General features: G+C 52.8%; 1 protein-coding gene across 1 annotated transcript; it reads right to left on the bottom strand.

The window, feature by feature from the left end:
• Window positions 1-542: 542 nt before the first annotated feature.
• LOC143662788 (protein FAM135B-like) lies at window positions 543-23,735 on the bottom strand. The gene is given in 18 exon segments (XM_077136149.1): window positions 543-638; window positions 641-750; window positions 5,499-5,609; window positions 6,679-6,789; window positions 8,625-8,776; window positions 9,793-9,890; window positions 12,275-12,366; window positions 14,959-15,064; window positions 15,067-15,107; window positions 15,110-15,141; window positions 16,945-17,398; window positions 17,401-17,663; window positions 17,665-18,733; window positions 18,736-18,855; window positions 21,990-22,082; window positions 22,085-22,143; window positions 22,887-22,987; window positions 23,640-23,735. Coding segments are annotated over 18 exon segments (3,204 nt in total).

Genomic DNA, 23,735 nt, shown 5'->3' with positions numbered 1-23,735 from the left:
TTGAGAAACCACAAAGAGAGGACGCGAATGGATAGCGCATTGTCTTGAACAGGTGGCACATTTGAATCTACTAAGGATTATATTTACAAAAATATGCTCCACTTCTGCACAGAGTTTAACCTGAGTTCTGAAATACTTGTGTGCACTTGACTTAATCCAAAGGATGAAGCTGTGAGTTAGTGACATGTTGGAGAAATCTGGTTAAATTGGAGCATCCATCCATGAGTCGGTGGTGGTACCCGCTGGCCTGGGTAGTCTCTCCTAGCACTCTGCCTCCGTCTTTGGTCACATCCCCTAGAGAGGAGAGCATCTTGTAGGCAGCTCTGCTAATCTGAGCCAGCTTGTTGTCTCTTCCCATTGGCTCAGCTTTCCCAAGTCTCCAAATGGAGAGGGCTCTCGTGCCCAGCCCCACCTGGCCACCCCCCATGGCACCTGTGCTCACATGTCTACACCCTGTGCCGGCCTCGGAGCACATCTCCATGGGATATACAGCTGGCTTTGCACAGCTCTGGCCAGTCCCCACGGCCTGGTCCCCAAGGCTGCTACTTGAAGTAGTTGAGTCCAGCCACCAGGAAGAACTTCTCGAGGAAGAACTCGGAATCCAACATGGTGATATGGGCTGCTCGGCTGATGAGGGCATATTGGCAGTGCCGGGCAGCACGTGGAACACGTTGTGTTGGATGAGAGTGCAACCCTTGGCCTTGGCCAGAAGTGCCAGGAGGTTGTTGACCATCTCGGCATAAACCAGCCCTGTGGGAGGGAGGGGGCACAGATTCAGTGTGGACATCAGAGGAATGAGGGGAAATCCTGGACACCAGCAAGTTCCTATTCCCGGGGTAGACCTCCTAAGTGGGTTTCCAAACTGCTCCTAATATTCATGAAACAAACAAGAAATAAAACCAAAGTCCTGTTTGTCTAGGTATTTTGCAAAACTGTTGATGTTTGTGTGTGCATGCTTTTGTGTGTGTGCATGTGTGGGTAGGACGTACCAGGCTGTGCATGTACGCCTGCTGATGTTTGCACGTGTGTGTGCCTGTGAAAGTGGTGTTTGGCAGGTGGGTGATATGTGGGCTCACTGCTGAAAGCTGCACTCAGTGATGCTCCAACTTTAGTCCAAATCTACAGACCTGGGTGCTAGAGCAGAGCTTCCCAGAGGCCTGGAGAAAGCTCCTCCACACGGGGCCTGAAAACTAGGAAGTGGTGGGCACCTGCTCTCCAAACTGAAAAGCCTGAATGGATGGGCAACCAAACCCATGTGAAAGGAGAAGTGACTCAGCACACCTGGTGCTCGTTCACGCTGACTGCATCTCAAGCCTCAGAAAGGGAGACATGGAACAGAGAAGTGGGGGTGGGGGGTGGGAAGGTGGGCTGGGGGTCCAGGAGGTGTACCCCTGGCCTCCACCACCTGCCCCTGTGGGTAGGGGGCAGAGGTGACAAGACCCCCTTTAGGTCTGGGATCTCTGAGTCTGCTTCACTGCCCCTTGCCCCAGAGCCCAGGCACAGGCAGCCTCCCCGGCAGCCCCTGGGCTGTGATGTCACCTGAAATCATGGACATGGGCTGGAGTCCCCACTGAGGGAGGCTGTGCTGCCATCTACACTGGTCTCAGAGAGGAGACAATGACCAGGCAACCCCTTAGCATGGCCGAGCTGAGGGACCCCCAGGGTCAGGAGGATGCATGTGAAGCAGGTGGGCTGGGCTCTGATCCCTGCAGAGGCAGGAGGTGGGGTCCCTGGGTGCATGCCTGAGAACAGAGGCCCAGACCACCTGGGGGCCTCTGATCAGGGGCCAGGGAGGAAGGGGCATGCAAGGAGTACACAGGGTCCACCGAGTTCTCCTTGATGGAGAAACAGAAGTTGACACACACACACACCCTGCGTGCCTGCACACGTCCTGCAGCATTTCACAACTGCACCCACCTGGGAGACCAGGGTGGGGCCAAACTTTGGGGGCGGGGTTTATCTTTCTAACTGAAAGTACGAATGGACTTTCCCACCTTAAAGTGACTCACTCATGTTGCGGCACCTGCAGCAGGTCTCGGAGCTGGGCAGTTTAACTGCACCCCTGAGAAACAATGCATCTGCCCGCTGAGCCTACAGGTTGCCCCCACCAGCCTCATGCACTTTCCTTCTGCAAAACCATTGCTGAAACATTTATATTGCACAGAAGTCTTGTGGAGGCATCCCAGGGATGGTTTCCTTTGACTTTCTGGAGTGACACTAATATGTGTGGCAGTGAGAAGCTCCCTGGGTGCCAAGTGCCAGGCCTGTCTGGAGTGCAATGTGCAGTCCAAGCCAGAACTTGGAGGGGCAGCTCTGGCCCCAAGTCCACCCTGGGAGCTCCCCACACCTGCAGTACCTCAAGGAGTCCCGGCAAGGCCTACAGCACCCCAGCCCTGGGAGGACATGTGAGGTGGAGGAAGCTGAAAATGTAAAACGGAGATAACAGGGATTGGGTTGTGAAAACCTGTATCCTGGCCATGCTGACTGGGCTGCAAAGAACGTGGGGTGAAAATAAAGGCATGAGCTGTCCCAAGAACACACTGATTTTAGAATACTAGTCACTACAATCCAAGAAGGTCCTGGAAGATTGTCACCCCATACCACTTTTGTGCAGAAAGTGCTACTTTCAAGGACGGGGAACAGAAGCCAGCATCACAGGAATGGGGAAGTAAAGCACACTGCAGGGACTTGGTAAGGGCTGTGTGCCCCTTAAAATGATGTGCATGAAAGCTGTATAATCATAGAAACACTATGTGACCTTCCCCAATAAGTGGACATCGTCACCTCACCAATATAAAGATTTGTTAAAATTGTATAAGCAATAAAGACCAAAAGGTTATTAAAACAAACAAACAAAAGAAAAGAAGCTGCTCAAAATGGAGTGATTTTTCAACCAGCTGACTTTTTGCTGAGAAGTTATATGGTGCCCCAGGCCTTCCAAGGCAACCCTCCGAAATACATCACATAGATGCCAAACTCTTATTATCTTTTTCTCAAATGAAGTCCTGTTTTCATTTGGACTGACTTTCAGGGTGGGGCAGATTTTGTAAATGAAAATGTACCAGATAATTTGGGGGTCATGGAGAGAAAGAGTTGGTTAGGAAGCATCTTATTTCAAAATTTGAAAAATAGAAACATCTGTTTGTCTTTAAGGAAAAAGAAAACAAAAGCAATAATGACATATAAAGTCAACTCCATATCAAACTCCCCTAGATGTTTAAATGAATTCATTAATTAAACCATACTTCTTTGATGCTCATTAAAAGCTACAGAAAATATGATATTAGGAAATGGAAGAGGCCACTCTTTTCTTTCAGTAATGACTGCCAGGGTCATTACTCAGTTAAAGTCATACATGAAATCCTTTGAAGAATAGCAAGTTTTGGGGAAAAGACACGAGCTCTTTAAAAATGGAGCAAAGAGTCACAAACTCATCTTAATCCATAAAAACCCCAGGCTGTATTTCAGGAAAAATGTCACAGAAGCAGGGAAGGTGGCAACTGGTCAGAGCCAGGGACAGATGGCCTGGGTTTAGGACTCGTCTTCAGACTCTGTGTCTGCCCCAGTCTCAGTCATCTCATCTGTGACACAGGGACAGCAGCAGCCCCCTCTGGGATGGGATTTGCAAAGGCTAGATGAGATGGTGCAAGCAGAGGGCATGGTCTATCCTGGAGCCTCATCCCTGATGCAGGACTTCACTAATCTAGAGACAGGGTCACCAAGGTCCTCCTGGAAAGGGCAGGCAGTGAATGTTCCAGGCTCCATCCTTGCCTGGAATGGCCTGGGAGCAGCCAGACACCCCATAAAGGGGTGTGAGTGTGTTACACCAAGACTTTATTCACACACCTGGGGAGGATGAGTTTGGCTTGGGGCCACAGTTTGTTCAACCTCCTTAAGACTTTACCATGATTAAAATGTCACCAAAAATGCTGCTCTGTGGCAAGGAGAGGGGAGAGTAGACAGAGAGGTCAGTAGGTGCCCACAGAGGGGAGAAGGTTTGGGAGCAAACTGTACAGACTGTGTTTTTTAAAATTCAAACTGAAAACCAGGTCACTGACTCTTTGCTTATAATCTTGGATCTCAGTGTATAATAGAGTCCTGCAGGCAACTGGAAAAATAGAAATGGCCAAAAAAGAAAAAGAAAAGCATATATGTCAGAGAAGTGAAGTTTAAAAAAATTATTAGCAATTATCTTTAAATAAAGTTTAAGCTCAGACATGAGAGAGTCACTGACACCCAAAGGGTAGAGCTACAGCTGCTATTATCTATTTAGAAGACAAGACATCAAAAAACTTCAAGAGTACTATTAATCACTGATAGTTTTCTTCTAACAATACTGCTACTAGGAATCTATTCTAGTGAGATCACAGAGATTTGTAAGAAATGTGCACAGAAAGGTTTCCATCCCAATGTGATTTATTATTTTAAGAAAACTTCTGAAGCAAGCTGTATGTGCAACAATAGGAAAATTGGTTACTAGATTGTAGTATAAACATAATAAGGTAAATAATCATTAAAATATGTTTGTATTTGTGACATTTTATTAACATGGTAAGATGATTATGACACTGCATTAAATAAAAAAACAAGATACAAAATTGTAAATATGAAAGAAAAATAAAGAGATTAGTAGTGGTAGAGGTAGAATCTCTTGAGATAAGATCAAGTATGAGTACAGTTATTTTAAACAGCACTATCTTTTCCACATGCTGTATAACTGAACACTTTCAATCAGAAAAAGTATTATTTTGTAATGCGCCTTAGGGTATTTTTCAGTACATGTACTAGATGGTAAAAAGCACAATATATTTTATGTGGTATAGTTAATTTTTTAATACTGTTTCATCAAATCCTTATAGGATTTCCTCTGTTCTGGTAGAAGTTTTGAATACATCCACATACACATTAGTACCACATCTCTGGACCTTTGACAGACTATTTTTAAGGGCCTTAAAATATAACAAAAATACTATTTACTTAAAATCTCAAAGTGCCAGATAGAAGTAATTAATTTATCAAGGGCAGCCCTAAATGTCAGCCTATCTGCCTGTCTTGATAACCTGGAAGACTCCTAGTCACCCGTTAAAACCTGACCCAGATGTCATCCCCATGGATCCTTGTCTGGCTCTGCTCTTGGCCCTGTCCCACCTGTCCAGTGCCCTGAAGCACGGTGCACCTTGTACCCACTGACTCAGTGCTTTGTACTCCTTGCTCCCCACCCAGGCCACAGCACCCAGGCAAGGCCTGCCTCCCTCTGGTCTACACCCCAGAATCGATTCTGGCACACGACAGTTTCCCCAATCTAATAAGCACACGACTTTTCATTGCACATCAGTTTATTCATCCCTCAAAATGAAGCTATCCTAATGCTCAGCTCCAGGATTAAACACAGCCCTATGCTACCATTTTCTGAGAATCTCTAAGTGTCCTACTCATTTTTATGACCATCCTTTTACTTTTCAAATCAGAAAATCCTCACCAAAGGAAGTGTGGCTTACCTGTGTGTCTGTCTTTGAGGGCAGTTTTACACATTTCGATACTGGCTGAATGAAATGGCACATAGCAGTCTTGGGGAGAAGCGACCAGCACATTTTTAAAATACTGCAGCCCTGTGACAAGAAGTTGGGTGGGTGCTTTTGACCCAGTAGTTTTGACTCACATGCTCTGGTGTGCACAAGGACCTAGGAAACACACTACTTGTGTCTGGGATCTGATGTGCAGGGGCAGCCAAGGGCAGGGGGTACAGTCCATGGCTAAGGGAGGGCAGCAGGTGGCAGGGAGGGTTCACTGCATGGAGGCCCCTGTGTCCTGCGGGGAAGAACTTTTGGTTCCTGTTGGCCAGGGATGCTGTGCAATCATGTGGAAGGCTACTCTCCCCAGGATGGATAAGCAACAATTAAGCGGCAAGTAAACCTTCTGAGCTTCCTTAAGGAGCCCCTCGGGTGATGAATGTGAGAATTCTGCTCTCCCCCAGCATCCTCTGCCCTCGGAAAGCAGCCCTGGGGTGCCCCGTCTGCGGTGCCACCACCCACCCTGCTGCAGAAGTGGGTCTTGTGCTTGGCCTAGGTGCATGGCCCTCATGCATAGGGACTTGGGACAGCAGCAGTTCCCTGGCCCAGCCACTGGTCAGCTGCTCCCGACCTGGGCCTGGGGGCCCGAGCCAGGCACCTGCTTCCCAGGTGGCTGCTTCCACAACCTTGGCTGACCACTAGTCTAGGGCAGAGTGGGCTTAGGTGTGGCATGAAGCTCAAATAGCCTCCAGCCAGCAACCTCGTAAGGGACACACTGGACCACCTGGGCAGGGGCAGCCCTGCAGGGCAACATGGTTGGACATGCATGTGGTGGGACCTGGGGGAGGGCAGCGGTGGGGTGAGGCAACTCCAGGTGGAGATGGGCATGTGGGTGGGTGGGGGGCCTGCAGCAAGAGGGCAGAGCTGTGCATATGGGGCCTCCCAGGGCCTCCTAGGTTCTCCCAGGGCCTTCCAGCCATGCACATGGGACCTCCCGGGGTCTCCCAGCCATGCACACATGACTTCTCAGGGCCTCCTGGCCATGTACACATGGCCTCCCAGGGTCTCTGGATCCCTGCAACAGTGCCTCTGGAGGCGGGGTGGATGGCAGTGGTGTGGGTCAAGTCTCAGGCTGGCCATAGCTGGGCACCATGCACGGAGCACCCACCTGTCTTCTGGCTCAGCTGGTAGAGGAAACACTTGCACAGATCTGCATTATCCCTGAAGGTCAGCTGCAAAAGGGACCCGGACTTCTTTAGCTTCTGCATGAGCCACAGACCTGGGGAGCCCCGAAAAAGAGTGGGAGGAAAGGATGAGTTAACTGTGGTTTTAAGGCAGACATGTCAGTAAGCACTGGGCAGGTGGAAGGAAATACTGTTGGGCGGGGGCAGGGAGACTGCGGCAGCCACGAAGTCCCATCTACACCCGCTCAGACACCCGGGCACTGAGCCTGGGCTGACAATCCTTGGCACAGGACCTCAGATGCCCCGAGAGGCACACTGAAGGTTCCAATGAGCAGAAATGCTTTGTCCACATCATCCCTGGCCATGTTGATATGACATCCCGAAAGGAAAGCAAATGTGCCAGGAACCAGGGAACCTGAGGAAATGAAGGTACCTGGAAGACACACGGGCACCAGGTGGACACGCAGGCACCAGGAGGACATGTGGGCACCAGGAAGACACACAGGCACCCAGATGACACGTGGGCACCCAGAGGACACGTGGGAAGTGGAAGGACACCCAGGAAGCAGGAGGACACACGGGCACCGGGAGGACACGTGAGAAGCAGGAGGACACGCGGGAAGCAGAAGGACACACGGGCACCGGGAGGACACGTGGGAAGCAGGAGGACACGCGGGCACTGGGAGGACACGTGGGCACATACACTGTCGCTGCAATAAAAGTATGTGCACGTGAAGAGAGTAAAACGGACTCACACGTGAAGAGACATGCTAGAAGAGAAGAATTGTTGGCAATGTCTTATTTTTAACTTTGTGATATTGAACCATTACTTCGTCATTATGGAAAAATTAAATGTGGTTGAAATCATGTGTTTCTGCCCAAAGACAATGTCCTCAGCTTGAGGAAAGATGAGAAAAGGACTCCGCTCATGGTGTGTGAGCAGCTCATGTCCAGACGCTAACCCGAAGCAAACCAACAACCTCGTGTGAAAGGGACAGCAGGCTGCAGCCTGGCAGGTGGCAGGACAGGGCTTCGGGCTAGGGGGAGCACAGGGCCTCGCTGGGACATGGGAGGGATGGCAGTGGTATGAGAGGGGCGGCCTCATGATGATACTTGGCCCGCTGACCTCCTCCACTCAGGCCACTTCCTCCGTCAGCCCCCTCGGCAGCACCCACGTGTCCCAGGACAGGTGAGAAGCCCCTAGTCCTGCAGCCCCTCCCAGCCCCATGGCCCCCAGCCCTGCAGCCCCCCCGCCTTATAATATTTACATTATTTCCATACATATTATTAGTTTATAATGTTTCTATTATATCCACACACACTGGTGACTTATGATCTATGTATTTCTCATTTAATCCCTAATCCTATCACTCACGCACCCACCGCTCATGCTCATAGGTGCATATGTGTGCACATACACCTCCACACCCACACACGCTCACATACCTGGACTGTGAGTCACATATACATGGCACACTCACACTCACATAACCTCATTTTATAGACACCTGAATTGGGGCTCAGGGGCGGTGAAGGACTTGGGCAGCATCCCCTCAGTGTCAGGGTCCCACCTTGGCCCCAGCTTCTCAGGCCTCTCCTCCAGGGGAGCCCCTCCCTGCCCGTGACCGACTGTGGGCCAAGGATGCTGGGGAGGGCCTTACCTGTGCTACCCTATGTGGCCCAGGGCCTCACTTGTGCTGAACTGCATGGTCCAGGGCCTCACTTGTGCTGCCCAGGGCTGCCCAGGGCCTCACCTGTGCTAACCTGTGCTGCTCAGGGCCTCACCTGTGCTGGTCTGTGCTTCTCAGGGCCTCATCTGTGCTGGTCTGTGCTGCTCAGGGCCTCACCTGTGCTGGTCTGTGCTGCTCAGGGCCTCACCTGTGCTGGTCTGTGCTGCTCAGGGCCTCACCTGTGCCCACCAGGGCCTCACCTGTGCTCACCAGGGTGCTGCTGCTGTACAGGGTCCCCAGGTGGGGCCCCGACAGGGACAGGAAGGTGTGCAGCTTGCTGAGGTAATACCAGAAGCGGGGCCGCATCAGGACCGAGCAGACGATGATGGTGCCCAGCGAGTGACCGATGAAGCTTCTTGGGACAGATGTGGCCGGTAAGTGTGCAGCAGGGACTCACTGCTGGATGGGCTCTCAGGGAGCCTAAGGGTCGGCCACTCCCCAACATTTAGGGTAGCTGGCTGGGAGAGCAGGGCCCTGACTTGTCCTCGGTGGGTCTCTGTGGTGCAGCTGGCATGGAGGGTGGGCTCCGTGGCCAGCTTTGGCCATCCAGCGTGCCCCTCAGCTGTCTCCCACACTGACATCTGGGCCCTGCACTGCCCCACACGGTCACAGGCCAGTCCCCAACCTCAGGACTGAGGGCGCTCCAAGAGCTGGCCTGGCTGCCCCCAACTTCCATCCCCGTGCACTCCTCACATGTCCCCTGAGCTGCAGCTCTCTCAGCACCCATGTCTGGACACTTCCCACAGCCCACCCTGTCGCACTGCTGCTCACAGGTCCAAGGGTCCAACACCCTAAAAACCCAGGAGTTCTTTACAGAGCCCCTGGCATAGGAGAGGTGTGCCAACCCCCTCTTCTGGCAGCAAACAATGGACAAAGAGAGGACATGGACCTCAGACTATGAAATCGCAGTGTCTCGGTGGTGTCCCTTCATTTAAATCTAAACTCTGTAAGTCTCAGATTCCTCATTTGTGAAATGAAGAAAGTATTTTTTTATCTCTGAGGACTAAATGGGATGGTGTGTCAAGGTTTAGTATTGTGCAGTGTACAGAAGATGCAAGCTATTTGCTATCCTCATCATTTAAATATTTAAAGCAAGGAATGTGTTACAGTATAGAGGCAAATTTAGAACGGATTGAAAATATCCTATTAGACAGGTAATTTCTTCAGCTCTTTCAAAGGTTATCTTGGTGCATGTCCCATTAACAGATGGAAACAGAACCTCAGTGGCGTGGAAAGCTGCAAATTCTAAGGCCAATCTAGAATTCCCTTTCAGTCACAAGTTAGCTTATCCTAGCCGTACACTTGTATACAGCAAGCCCTCACAATGCCACCTCTGTCCCCTGCATTAATGGCCTGTGGTTCCCTTACCTAATTTGGGATATGGAGAGACCGTACAACTGGATGTGCTGAATTATTTCATCCAGTAACTGATCCATCATGGTATTGAAATCTGCAAATGTGTCCATCTGAAAGAGGAGAGGTGAAGGGTCAGAGCGAGGGCAGAGCAGGGCCTGCTAGATGACCACTGCCTTCTCAGTGCCACAATGTCTAAGCTGAAGTGACCCCACCTCAGGGGAAGGACCCACAGACTGAGATCCCCAGTTGGGGGTGGGGGGTGATGGAAAACTAAAGGGAAAGGTGGGGAGGTGGAGAAATGGAGCAGGAATGGAATACCTGCTGTAAAACCCATGCTGGCACCTCCCGTGGCCCTGGTCTTACCCTCTCACCTCATGGGGTGACCCCACCAGGTGCATGAAGCCATGGGGTGTGGGAGCCAAGATCTGGGCCCACACCCCATGCCTGCTCCTTTAGACTGAGCCACGAGGCCGGGAGAAGATGCTGACTTTCAGGAAGGACCACAAAGCCACCTGTCTGTGCAGGAATGGCCAAAAAACTCAGGGGCAGGAAGGGGAGAGTGCCTAACTCACACCTCCAAATGTCTAAGGGCAGGCACAGAGGAAACCCATCAGACTGGCCATGTAACTTCAAACATGGCACCTCAGGGGATGCCCCGGGCAGGCTATCTCCTGGGGGGCTGTCCTACATGCCATGGCTCCCTAGGCTCTCAGAGGTCTCATGAGCCCCTTCTGGGGTGAGGGGAAGCACCTGGGGAAGGAGAGGAGAGGAGGGAGAGAAAGGGCTTGTAGGACATGCTGCCACCTATGGCCAATGGCTCAGAGGCACAAAATGATACAGTTTCTCAATCTCTGTGGGGCAGGGATGAACGTGTGAAGACAACAGCTGCCCTACTTAGGTGCCCATCGCCTTGAGCCCACTGCTTCCCCTTCTGAGCTGTCCCCTTGTCTCTGGAAGGAGTGACACAGCCTACTCCTTGAAAGGAGTCTGAAAGATTAGGTAACAGATGTGCCGTGTCCCTGAGATGGACCCTGCCATCGTTAACTTCTAACCTTTCCAAGCCTGCCTTCTCATCTGTAAAGTGCTAATTCAATTTAATGTATAGACTGTTAAATCAATGGAATGGTAATAAAGCCTGAGTTGACCATGATGAGAAATGACCTAGAAGTGAGAGGAGGTTCCAAAAAATCTACAACGCATCAAGAATTTCGCAGTGAGGATGTTTACCAAGGAATACACCAAAAATCTACCTTTGTACGGGATTTACAGCTTTCATGAAGGAACGGAAAGTAAGGGAACACAACTGTTTTGGGTGACCAGTGTACTGAGTCCCACTAGTTATGGGTCTCATGTAAAGACCAGGATCTGAAGTCCCTTTGGTGTCCAGATTAGACCCAACAACAATGGGCCTGCCCCTGAGATGGATGTACACGAAGAGAAGGCTGCTTTCCTGTCCGGATTGTTCTTGCTGGGAACACTCATCTTCTGGCAGAGAAAACCTCACACACACCCATATGGCAGGGCTGGGTGCACAGGTCCCTGCTTCTCCCTCAATGTCCTGGGCAGCCAGTGTCTCTTCCTCTTGACCTGGCCAGATGGTACAGCTGGGTGTGTACTGGACTGTTGCCCTAAGGGTGGTTGAGGTCTTCTCACCTAGGATGAACTGACTACGGGGCCCTGAGTAACTCTTAGAGCTTCTGTTTCTTCTTCTGCAAGAAGAGGATAAGGGCATGAATGTCCACATAGTAAGATTGTTGTGAACACTAAATTACAGAGCAAGTACAGAGGACTCAGCAACAACAGAAGTTGCATAACCGCTTCTCCCTCCTCTTCCTCACAAGTACACCTATTTGCAATGCACAGCACATGGCCTCAAATGAGCAGCCACAGAACTGAGCAGTAATGGCACAGGAATGAACAGCACCATCCACTGCCTGTTTGTTAATTATTAGTAGTAAACCCCATTTCCAGTGCTCCCAGGACCCTCCAGCTACAAGCAGTTCCATGTCCCAGATGCTCATAGGGCCCATCCATCTCAAGTTCCACGGTGGGAACCGATACCTCAACAACACCCTCTCCTGGTGGTCCTGGGGCCTCTCAACCATCTCCTACATTGACCCTCCACCAAGGCCCCAGGCTCCAGCTATGCTGAAGTGGCAGAGACCCCACATGTCCCTCTGTCTGTAAAGGGGTTGTGGCCATGTCCCACCAGGCACCTGACACTACTTTCCCTTGGGTGTGCTAGGGATGCCAGGTCCTTCTACATTTCAAGCTGCCACCCGTGAGGTCTACAGCTCCGGTCAGCTCATGTGGCCCCACATCTCACCCTCTCCTCACCTTCCTGCAGGAGCACGTCCACCTCCTCTCCAGGCTGTGCTCTATGGAGCATGCTTCTGTGCCTCAGGGCAGGGACCCCACCCGCGTTTGTCCATGGATGACCGTGGTCCCTTGGCTCCTGTGTGCCATGCTTCAGGGAGTGGTGTCATTGTCGTACCTGATTTTTTTCAGACATCAGGAAATCCAGCTTTCCTCCAGGGAGCCCTAGTTCAGTGAAAGTCTTTACAAGCCAGAGATCTGTGCTGTTCCCTGCAGAAACCACAGAGCCCCAGAACAGCCCACAGTTAATCCAATATGAGCTGGCGCACAGGGATGCCCCTCCTCTCCTCCTACTGATCTCCCCTTTTATTGTCACTCTTATTACTATTGTAATCAACTGCTGAGTTTTCTGAAATAGTGAAAATATTGGTGAAGCATCTCCATATTTAGAACATTTTTCCTCTTCCACCTGCAGGAAGGGACAAGTAGAAGCATTTGACCTGGCCAGATTCTTTTTTGCCTCCTTTAATTGACCGTGGCCTGAGTGAGAGGTGCATGCCACATGCTGTCCATAGACCCTGGGAATCTACCTAGAGCTGACAAGCAACAAGGGTCTCGGTGCAGGCCCCAGTCAGAAACCACTGTGTCTTCCACAGCTTCTTCCATCGTGACTGAGAGAGCAAGTCTTAGGCTCAGAGCCTTTGGGCAGCAGGACTTGCTGAATTTTAGAAAACATTTCATTGGACTCATTTTCCAATATCACCATTAGAGGGTGACACATCATCCTGGTATTTAATTCACAGCACAGGTGGTTGAAAGTTTCTCTTTTAAACAGATGTTCAAAACTACGCTGATTTAAATAAAAATCCTGAAATCACAGCACATGGCATATGGGGAAGGGAATGTGTAGAGGCTGCACGTGCAGAGTCAATGCAGGGAGAAGGGTGCTCAGGGAAAGCAGATGAGGCCCAAGAGGAGACAGGTGGGAGGAGCAGCCTGCACCCCTGCAAGGGGAGTGAACTGACATAAAAGGAACAAGCATGCATGAAAGTAAAGAGCAGGGGCTCATAATGCAGAGGGTCAGACGATACAGAGCTTTCCATGTTAAACCAGGAGCTGGTTTTATTTTCTGAGAGCCACAAAGAAAGCTTTCAGTAACCAGACAGCCAGACGAGGTCTGGGAGGATTGTGAGAAGAAGATGCAAGCAGTGCCTGGATAAAAGGTCAGCTGGGAACAAGACAAGGTCCAGGATTCCAGTCAGTTGGATTTGACTCTACGAACAAACCCTGGCTGTGAAAGGGGTGAACACAAACCAAACGACGGAGGGGACATCCAGGGATTGCCAGGTGACCCGACAGCCTTCCTTTAAAGGCAGGAAGCACCTGCGTTCTGCGAGCTCAGCCTATTCGGAGCAACAAAAACACCGCGATGGTGCGCAAAGACCCCAAGACAGGCTCGTGTTTGTAAGGAAAAATAAAACCCTGGGCTCTCCAGCCTGACAGCCTGGGCTCGCCCTGGCTTCACCCTGCCGGCGGTGAGACCCGGACGCGCTGCTCAGCCTGCTTCTCGCTCAGTTTCCCCATCTGTGGGCGAGGAGCGTGGCGCCACCCCCTGCAGAGGGCCCTGATGGTTGGCAATGCTAAGACTCCTTCAGCACTGAGAATGGGCCCGGCCTGTGGGCAGTGACACCCCGGTTCTGGCTGTCCCCCACTCTCCCGCTCCTTGTTCCCTCTCACTGCACCGCCGCCACAGACCACGCGTCCTCCACCGCTGCTCCCACACCCCTGCAGGGCAGGCAGAACGCCCACTGCTACGTGCTCGGCCCAGCAGGCCACCTAAGCTCAGTGACCGCCACTCCCTGCCCCACTGCCCTCACCCGCGGGACCGCGTGGATGGACCCCCTCTCCTTGGCTTTACACCAGCGCCCACACAGCGAGGACCGCGCGCCCCCAAGAACTCAGGCCACATTCCAGTGTCAGATTGAGGCGAGGTAAGAGGAGCTCGAGAGCCAGAGCCGGAAAGACCCAGACCCCAGCCCCGCTCCCTGCAGGCCCGCCGGCTCAGGAGGGCGCAACTTCCCGCGTGGGGCGAGGGGCCGTGAGCGCGGCTGTGGGCGCGCCCCGCGTCGGGGCTGATCACGTGGCGGCAACACCCGGGAGTGCGGCGCTCGCGGGGCCTGAGGCTCTACCGGATCCGAGATGCCTGAGAAGCGGATCGGCTCCCCCGCGCCTCGGCAGCACCCGCGAACAGCTCCTCCGCAGAGCTCAGCTCATGGGCCTGTGTTTTCTGATTTCCCTCTGCTGAGAAGTTTCCCAAATCAGGAGCCTAATGTCTGCAATCCCAGAACATGCTGGTGTGTCTGATGCTAAAAGGGGCCCCACAGCGAGTGGAGACTAAAACAGACAGCAAAGCAGGCTTAGGCTCTCGCTCGCAAGCCCACAGTTCACTCTCCTGCGTACCTCACCTTAGGCGAACCATTCTACACAGCCATTCATTCCATGAATTAATGCAACCTGATTAGCCATGCATCACATTCATAATTTCATTCCATCCATCCATTCACTCCACCCCTCCTTTTATTTCATTCATTCATTATTCCACTTTTTCCTTCCTTTATTTTTCATTTATTTATCTCATTTATTCTTTCATTAAATTCATTCATTCATTCATATAATTCATTCATTCAACACATTCTTTGTGTCATAGAGATTTTCTTAAGGAGTGAGCCCACACCATTTCCCTGTATCTGGCAGCATTACTGACATTCCAGGGCAGCTAATGGTACATAATCTACCTTAATTCTGGATGCTAGAAACCCCCCACTAGAGTACTTTGAGGGAGAAACTGTTACAAGAACATACAATCCAGGCCATGAACACAGACAACCAGGTGAATCCCATCTCCCAAATTTTCTTCCTCTTCCTCTGGTGGGAAATATGGTATATCAGAAGCTATACTCAGAAATCCTGTACAGTTAAGTCACTGTACAGAAATCCTTCATTCTTAAGGTTTTTTTAAATTTTTCTTTGGCCTGATAAAAATTGGAGAATATACCAATTAATCACAAGCTGAACTGGGTATCCCGCATTGAACAAGGAATGAGTTGGGCTGGTGGGAGGGAGTGAGGAACTTGTGCAAGAGAAGGAGCCACTGAGTAGCAGGGGCTGCATCTGACCCCACAGGGGAGAAGCAGGGACTGAAGCTCCACTCTGAAGGTGACAGAGAACCCCCAAGACATCCAAAAACTCTACTGGTTTGGGTTCTGGGCCTGCTTCTGTGGTTCATGCACTGATTCAGAGACTGGATGACTGAACTCCTGAGATTCCATCCAGCCCTGGAGACCCAGGCAATGTTTGAAAAGGCCACCATGGACTGACCGTCCCTGCTTCTACTGCACCCTTTCTCCACTCCCAGTCTCCAGAAACAACACGTCATGCAATTTCCTGCCTAAACTCCATGGTTCGGCTTCGCATGGGGGCCTCTCTCTGAAGCGCCTTTCCCACCTGCCCAGGGCACCGTCTGCTGGTCCCTGAGAAGATGAAGCGCCCAGGAGACAGGCCGCCTGGTCAGAACCCAACTTTGGCACCTCCCAGGCATAGGCAAACTATATATTCTGTCCATGTTCAGTTTTCTCACTGTGAAAAAGGAATAACATTTAATTCAGAATTGGTTTTACAACTAAGTGATGTAATTTATGCAAAGTGCTTAGGACAGGACCTGGAGTAACATCAATTGTAAAAAGTGTGTTCTCTATTATCTCCTCTTCCTCCTCCTCTTCCTCAACATCAGAGCTGCCTTTATATTCCACACCTGGCCCAGGGGCATCTTCTCAGGAACCTCTCTCAGCTTCTAACCCCATTTCACCCACTGCCTCCAGCAAAGCCAGGAGCTCCTGCTGCAGGCCTCACCGTGCACACTTACCCACCCCTCACTCCTGCTGTCTTCTGTTTCCCTGCTGGATTGTGAGTAAGTAATGGCCAGGCCTCGGACAGGGCCCAGTACAAATAATAGAATTGATGACAAGTGTCACATAATGAGTATTTAAGGTTCTTTATGAAACAAAACTTCCAATGTTTACCTGCCTGTGCAATTGCTTTTGGGAACATCAAACTTTGTTAGCATTTTCAGAAAGAGTAGAAGAGATGGATATTAAATGATTCGGTATATGTTTAATCAGATATATAGTTTATAGTAGGGGAGTGATATGAACACAGAATCAACACACAGACGAAGACAGGGGGAGCTTCTGACACCACAATGGGGCAGCAAAGTTAAGGACCCCACAAACTTAACCGGGGCTCAGAAGGTAAGTCTTATGAAGAAGTCCTATTACCAAAGGCCCTTAAAGAGTTGGCTTCTTGACATGGGCAAAGATAGAGGGACGATGAAGCTCATCAGAGGTCATTTATCATCCTAAAATCTGAGCAACGCTTAAATGTCCATCACTAAAGGTTTAGCTGATAAATCATGGTCCATGCAGTGGAATGCTATGAAACCCTAAATTGGTTATATAAAAAGATGTATAAACATGGAGCAATGTTTCCAATATATTAAGTAGAAAGAAATATATAGTGTTTGTACAGAATGATCCTATTTTGCATAAAAAATACATGTAGATAGAATAAAGTTGCATATAAAGAAAAGTGTGGAAGAGTATACAGGGGTAGCTATTTAGGGGAGTTGGGATTGCTGATAAATATTACTTCTTACAATGTTCTGCATTTTCTGATTTTTACAGTAGGATATTACTTTACTTAAATCAGAAAATTATTTCCATTTTGAAATGATATGCATGAAATTGAGAAATATGTATAAAAATATGAAAATGCTGGTCAGCAGCTTACCTTAACATCCTTTCACTGAGCTCTTCCCCCCACTTGCTGGCTTGGGTGGAAATGACTCCAAAGGAGCCCACTGTCTGATGGGTGATGGGCAAGGGGGTCGGCTTGGAGGAGAATCTGGCCCTGCCTGGGGTCTCCTTGGGCACAGATGAGAAAGGGAGGCACGTGGTGGTGCAGGACACGGACAAGTTCAGGACCTCTGCTGTGTTCCGGCCACCCAGGGTGAAGGTCTCGGGCAGGGGCAGCTGGGCCCTCACGGCAGGTGGGCCTGCCTTTGGCTCTTGGCTTCCGAACACTTGGGGGGAAGTGGAGTGAGTTGCAGTGAGGGCTATAGTTCCTGCCTCAGGTCCAGGCTCCTGCAAGGCTTCAGCTGCCCTGTCCAATGCAGGGCCATCAGTGATGCAAGGCAAGCTGCTCTGTGCCCTTGCTGGGCCCAGGCCATTGGCATGGGGTGCCGGGTACATCTGAACTCAGGCACCTGACAGTGGGCCATCTCCTCCTCTCCTATGATGCTGCCATCACAAAGTGTACCTCTCCCCACATCTGAGTCCTCGGGCTGAGCCTTCGGGGTTTCCCAAGATGCTCTATGGAAAAACCTGCTGCCCAGGGGCTCAGGTGCAATGGTGCATGGCACTGTGAAATCAGGGCCTCTGGACTCCTCCCCTGGAGGGGTCTCAGCTTTGCCGTCCCCACTGCCAGGTCTCTGGGGGTCAGCCTGACTCTGTGTCTATAGAGCCTGGAGCCTTATGGTCACCAGCACCTGAGACTACTTCTACAGGGGAATGAGTAGCCGCAGCCCCCTGGAACACGGGGCCCCCCGGATGCTGAGAACAACTCCCTGGGACCCCTGCACCCTGGCTGTGCATGCCTGTGGCCTGCGGGCCTCCACCCTGCTGCCCGGGCTCCACCGCCTCAGCCACCTCCTCTGGGCTACTGATGTGGGGAGTGGACACAGACTTGGTCAGCTTGGTGAGTGCCAGCTCCTGCTCCTTGTCCTCAAAAGGCAAGGAGCTGATGGAGATGAGAGAGGCCTGGAAGCTGCTGGTCAGTCTGGCCTTGCTGTCCGTGGGCCCATCCTCCAGCAAGCGCCTGTGCAGTGTGTGTTACAGGGTCAGCCCCTCAGTCTCGGTCGTCAGCTCCAGGGCCCGGCTGTGTGCCTCTGACAAGGTCACTGAGCTTGGCTCGCTCTCAATGCCCGAGTTGGAGATGAGGGAAGAAGACCTCTCAAGGGTGCCAGGAAGCACAGACACCTCCTTTGGGGAAGCCCTAATGCCCCCAGGGTCACAGGGCTTGGAAGGGCCGGGGTTCAGACTTAGCAGTACCATCCTGGCCTCTCGGTCTGCATCCTTCCCAAAGGTGCCCGGCACACAGGGTGTGGTTTGATCTACAGGGATGGCCTTCTGATGGCTTTTCCCCATGGGCCCTGTGCAAAGCACAGCCCTGAGTGTGTTGCAATACTGCCCGGGGACCCCATGCTCACGCTGAGTACAGACAGCTGCCATGCACACAGCTCCACAGGGATTCTCGGCGTTGGGGTTCACGTCAATGTAGGTCGGGGCTGGGCCCTGGGCAGCCTCTGGGCCAGGCACTTCTCCGTTGGCTGGCAGGTGTGCCCCAATGTCAGGTAGATGCTCCTCTTCAGGCAAACCTGCACTGTCCTGGCATTCCCCAGTCATCAGGTACGCCTTGACTGAGCACAGCGGCACGTGACAGTGTGTGGTGACATTACCTGGCTCTGGAGCCCCAGGAACCTGCTTTTCAGAGGCCACATGGGGTCATTTCCTGGACAAAAGATGAGGTCTTCCCTGAATGATGATTTGTCATTGACAATCTGGTTCTCTTTTCTGTCTTGTAGAGTCGTTCTTGTGGGGCTTCTTGCTGGAACATCAAACTCAGGGTAAGCACTCAAACCATGCCCTATGGAAAGCAAAAGGCAAAAGGGCAGCACGGCGTGAGGACCTGTGCTCAATGCCACCCACGGGCCAAGTGCTAAGCCATCAAACCCTGAAGCTCTTGATATGCCCTTTACTACTTAAAGACTTTTTAATAGTTTCTTATTCTAAGCATTAAAACATCTCCCCAGGCCAGATTATGTAGGTGTTCGCAGGATGTCAAACCTGGCAGGGACAGTCCCAGCTGGAGGCTGACGCACAGCCGAGAAGCTCAGTGAGCTCCTCTCTTCTCCAAGTGCACGTCCCTCACCCGAGTTGGGCGGCCCACAGTGCAACAGGGCAGGCACGTAGCCACCTCACCCACGGGAAGTGAGTTCTGCTCTCCATGAAGTACAGTGTCAGGCCAGGTATCAGGCCACAGGGATGCTGCTAAGAAGCACATCCAGCCAGCAGGGCCTCCCCACAGGGCAGGCAGTGGCAGGGGCAACATCAAGCGCTTTTGCTCACGTCCCTTTGCGTAAACCATTTTCTCTCCATCTCTGTCTCTCTCACTCTGTCTGCCCCACCATCTCTCACAAAATTGGGCAAAAATCAATGCTTTGCTTGTCTGTCTGTACCACAGGTCTTTGGAGGAACTGGACAGACAGAGAACCCACAATATGGACAAACATGTGAATAAGGAACCTGGTACCTACAGGACAGTAAGGGGTGGACAGGTGGACTGGTGGAAAATAAAGAAGGGCTTTCCAGATTTACCCCTGGTAGTAGAACTGGACACAGGAAGATCAGTGAGGGAGTGGGTCATCAAAAATGTTGGATTTAATATTACAACCATGGGAAAATGAGTAAGAAAATGATCTAATACTAAGAGAAAGGATTTGCAGTCAGATAGTAATGGTATTAGTTAATATGTATGTGCAACGTCCTTTGTTCCAGGCCCTCTTTTACATGCTTCTACAGATTGGTGTGTCACCACTTGCAAAAACCCTGTATAATAGAAAACATCACTCCTTGCATCAGATCTCACAAATTGTGAACTCTACTAAGTGTTGGAAAAAAAATTCAAACCCAGGCAGTTTGGGCAGGGGCTAAGACTTTTGGGAAACCACGGACTCACCATGGGGCAGGGAGCAGAGTGTAAGTGTGCGGGTCCGTGGAGGACTGGGCCACAGATGAGAGAGGATGCCAGAGGGTCCGCCACACAGTAACGCCAAGTGATGGTCGGGAGCAGGCCAGGGGTGAATGTTACACTTTCAGGATGGAAGTGGAACTCTTTTATTTCTCATTTTCCACTGCAATACCTGAGTGGAATGCAAATTTATTCAGTAAGCTCGAAGGAAAATAAGAGTACTAAATCAGACAGAGTGAGGAAAGGGGAAGCAGTTCTTTATTTACTAATGTTCTTAGCCAGGGATCCTAAAATATCAAAATACACCAGGAAAGACCAAGAAGGTCAAGAGAGCCTTGGTTTTGAGTGGGGGAGGGGAAAACTCTGGAGGAGTCATCTGGGGCAGGAGGGATGTGGGAAGGGGCATGGGGAGGTGTGGGGAGGAGTCAGGGAGGGGTGTGGGGAGGGGCTGGGGAGGAGCTGGGCAGTGTGGGGAGGAGCCTGGCAGGTACCCCTGGGTGCGGACAGCGTGCGCAGGCCCAGCTCTGGGGGTCTCCCGGCCACATCTCATACCAGCCTCCACCCCAAGGGGGTGGGGAGGAGTGGGCAGGGCCAGCAGCTGGCTTCCCAGCAGGTGAGGACCCAGAGGTGCTTTGAAGAATAAAGAAACAGAGGGCTGGTGCCCCATGGCACTAAGGGGCTGAGATATATGTCCCCTCCTTCTATAAATAGGGTTAGACAAAATGGCTGAAGACAAAATCCACAAGACCTAATGGTGATACAATCAGGAGGTCTGATAATGATTATTTTAAATCCCAAACACTTCACACTGTCTGTGATGAAACATATTACTGTGAAGGATCTGAGCACATGTGCATCATGGACACACTCCCAAGCTGGTTTTCACCAGCTCCATTCTGCAGAGCCTCACCTCGTATCAACACTAGATGTTGGGTACAGACCAGAACCACAAACATGGAGTGCCTGTGGGCTGCAGAGTCCCAGAAAGTCACCCAGATGTCTAAAACATCCCACACACCTCACACTGCACAGATTCTGAGATTCAGCCATGTTGAACCATCGTTTAAATTTTGGGGCCTCCAAGAAAAATAGTTCAAAAGCTTTCACAATAAGATGGCAAGGTGGGGCGTGGGCTTTTGAGTCAGAGTGAGTTAACTCGGAATTTGACTTTTATAAGCTATGTGATATTTAGTAAATACTCTTACTCTGTGTCTCTGTTTTTCATCTGAAAGAGGGCTTGCGAGTTTCTAATAGCATTAAAGCATAAAGCACAAAAAACTTCTGCAGAAGGCTTAGCACTTTCTGGTCTTCTCCTGGACACGGGCCTCTTCAGCTGCTACCTGCTGTGGCTCCCTAGGTTTCCACAAGCAGGGCTGGCAGGGGGCAGGGGAGCTGTGGCTCATGTACACCCAGGGTACAAGGTCCCCCAGATGCCTTCTCAGTTCACTGACAAACTCAGTGCAACACCAACAAAGCGTGGTTCACAACAGTCAGCTCTGTGGGTGCACATGTGTGAACACATGCCTTTGTGGGTGCCGTGTGTTTTCTCTGCAGTGGGCACTTCCCCCTGCATGCATGCAGCTTCTCCAGCACTGCCTGGCCTGTGTGAGCCCTAACCTCACTCCACAGGGCTGAATCAGCTCATTAGAGGCAGCAAGAAGCAACTTCATAACACAGTCACACCCTGAGACCAGAAAGGTCCGTTGGCTGCTCTGCATGGCCTGCTGAGGTGGAGACATGGCTCCCAAGCTGTGGGTGAAAACCGGGGTCCTGGATGGAATTGCAGCTGGAAGGAGGCCCACCATTCCCTGATACCTGCATTATGTGCCGACCTGTCCATTTCACTTCCCACAACCAACCGCCCTCAGCTCCTACTTCTCCTCTCCGAACTGACCAAACTCTCATTCATTTGGCCTGTGGGGCAGCTGGGAAGCAAAGGAGATGCCCGGTGGATCCCACAGGTTCATGTCCCCACCCTGTACACCCACCCACTTGCCCACGAGGCATCCCCACCCTGCACGTCCACCCACCTGCCTTAGGGCTGTCCACGTAGTGGTCCTCAAAGATGACGGGCAGGCTGCTCCCGTTGCCGTCGATGTCCAAGCACTCTGTGGGCAGTGGGGCAAGCTGCTGAGGTAGTCCAATTTCCACACACGCAGGGACAGCTGGCTGTGGGCCTGCGTCCTGCAGAGGCCAAGCCAGGAAGGTTAGGGTCTGGAAGGTGCCTGCTCCCCTTCAGCCCCAGGGAAATGCTTGAGACATGCTCACAGCCCCACAATCCAGCTTGTCTGAGGCCCAGCCTCTGACCCCTGATCCCCAGTCCCCAGCCCCAGGCCCAGCCCCAGCCCCAGCCCCTGGCCCAGCCCCAGGGCCCAGGCTCAGCCCCAGCCCCAGCCCCAGCCCCAGGCCCAGGCCCAGCCTCTGGCCAATGACCCCAAGCCCCAGACGCAGTCCCAGCCCCAGGCCCGGCCCCAGGTTCAGCCCCAGGCCAACCCCAGCCCCAGCCCCAGTACGAGCCACAGGCCCAGCCTCTGGCCCCTGATCCCCAGCCCCCAGCCCCAGGCACAGACTCTGGCCCCTGATCCCCAGCCCCCAGCCCCACACCCAGCCCCAGCCCCAGGCCTAGCATCTGGCCCATGACCCAGCCCCCAGCCCCAGCCCCAGTCCCAGCCTCAGGCCCAGCCCCAGCCCCAGGCCAAACCCCAGGCCCCACCCCAGCCCCAGGCCCAGTACCCAGGCCGAGGTCCAGCCTCTGGGCCCTGACCCTCAGCCCCAGCCTCAGCCCCAGCACCAGGCCCAGCCCTAGTCCCAGTCCCAGGCCCAGCCCCAGCCCCCTGCCCAAGCCTCAGCCCCAGGCCCAGGCCCAGGCTCTGTCCCCTGACATACAGCCCCAGCCCCAGCCCCCAGCTCCAGGCCGAGCCTCTGACCCCTGATCCCCAGCCCCCAGCCCCAGGACCAGCCCCAGGACCAGGCCCAGCTTCAGGCCCAGCCGCAGCCTCAGCCCAAGGTCCAGCCCCAGGACCAGCCTCTGGCCCCTGACCCCCAGACTCAGGCTCTGCCCCAGCCCCAGCCCCAGGCCCAGGCCCAGGTCCAGCTCCAACCCCAGCCCCAGGTCCAGCATCTGGCCCCTGACCCTCAGCCCCAGACCCAGGGCCAGCCCCAGACCCAGGGCCAGCCCCAGCCCCAGGCCCAGGCCCAGGCCCAGCCCCAACCCCAGCCCCAGCCCCAGCCCCAGCCCCAGGCCCAGCCCCCAGCCCCAGCCCCAGCCCCAGGCCCAGCCCCCAGCCCCAGGCCCAGCCTCTGGCACCTGATCTCCAGACCCCAGCCCCAGGCCCAGCCTCTGGCACCTGATTCTCAGCCACCAGCCCCAGGCCCAGCCCCAGGCCCATCCCCAGCCCCATCCCCAGCCCCAGGCCCAGGCTCAGCCTATGGTCCCTGACCCCTAGCAGCAGCCTCAGGATCAGGCACAGTCTCTGGCCCCTGATCCCCAGCCCCAGCCCCAGCCCCAGGCTCAGCTTCTATCCCTGACCCTCAGCCCCAGCTCCAGCCCCAGTCCTAAGCCAAACCCCAGGCCCAGCCCCAGGCCCAGCCCTAGGCCCAGCCCCAGCCCCAGCCCCAGGGCCAGGCCCAGGCCAAGGCCCAGCCCAGCCCCAGTCCCGGCCTAGGCTCTGGCCCCTGACCCCCAGCTCCAGGCCCAGGCCGAGGCCCAGCCCCAGTTCCATCCCCAGCCCCAGCCTCAGACCTAGGCCCAGGCCCAAGCCCAGCCCCAGCTCCAT

The sequence above is a fragment of the Tamandua tetradactyla genome, chromosome 18 (assembly GCF_023851605.1).
Source record: "Tamandua tetradactyla isolate mTamTet1 chromosome 18, mTamTet1.pri, whole genome shotgun sequence".
NCBI lineage: Eukaryota > Metazoa > Chordata > Mammalia > Pilosa > Myrmecophagidae > Tamandua > Tamandua tetradactyla.
This window is presented reverse-complemented; position numbering and strand designations above follow the sequence as displayed.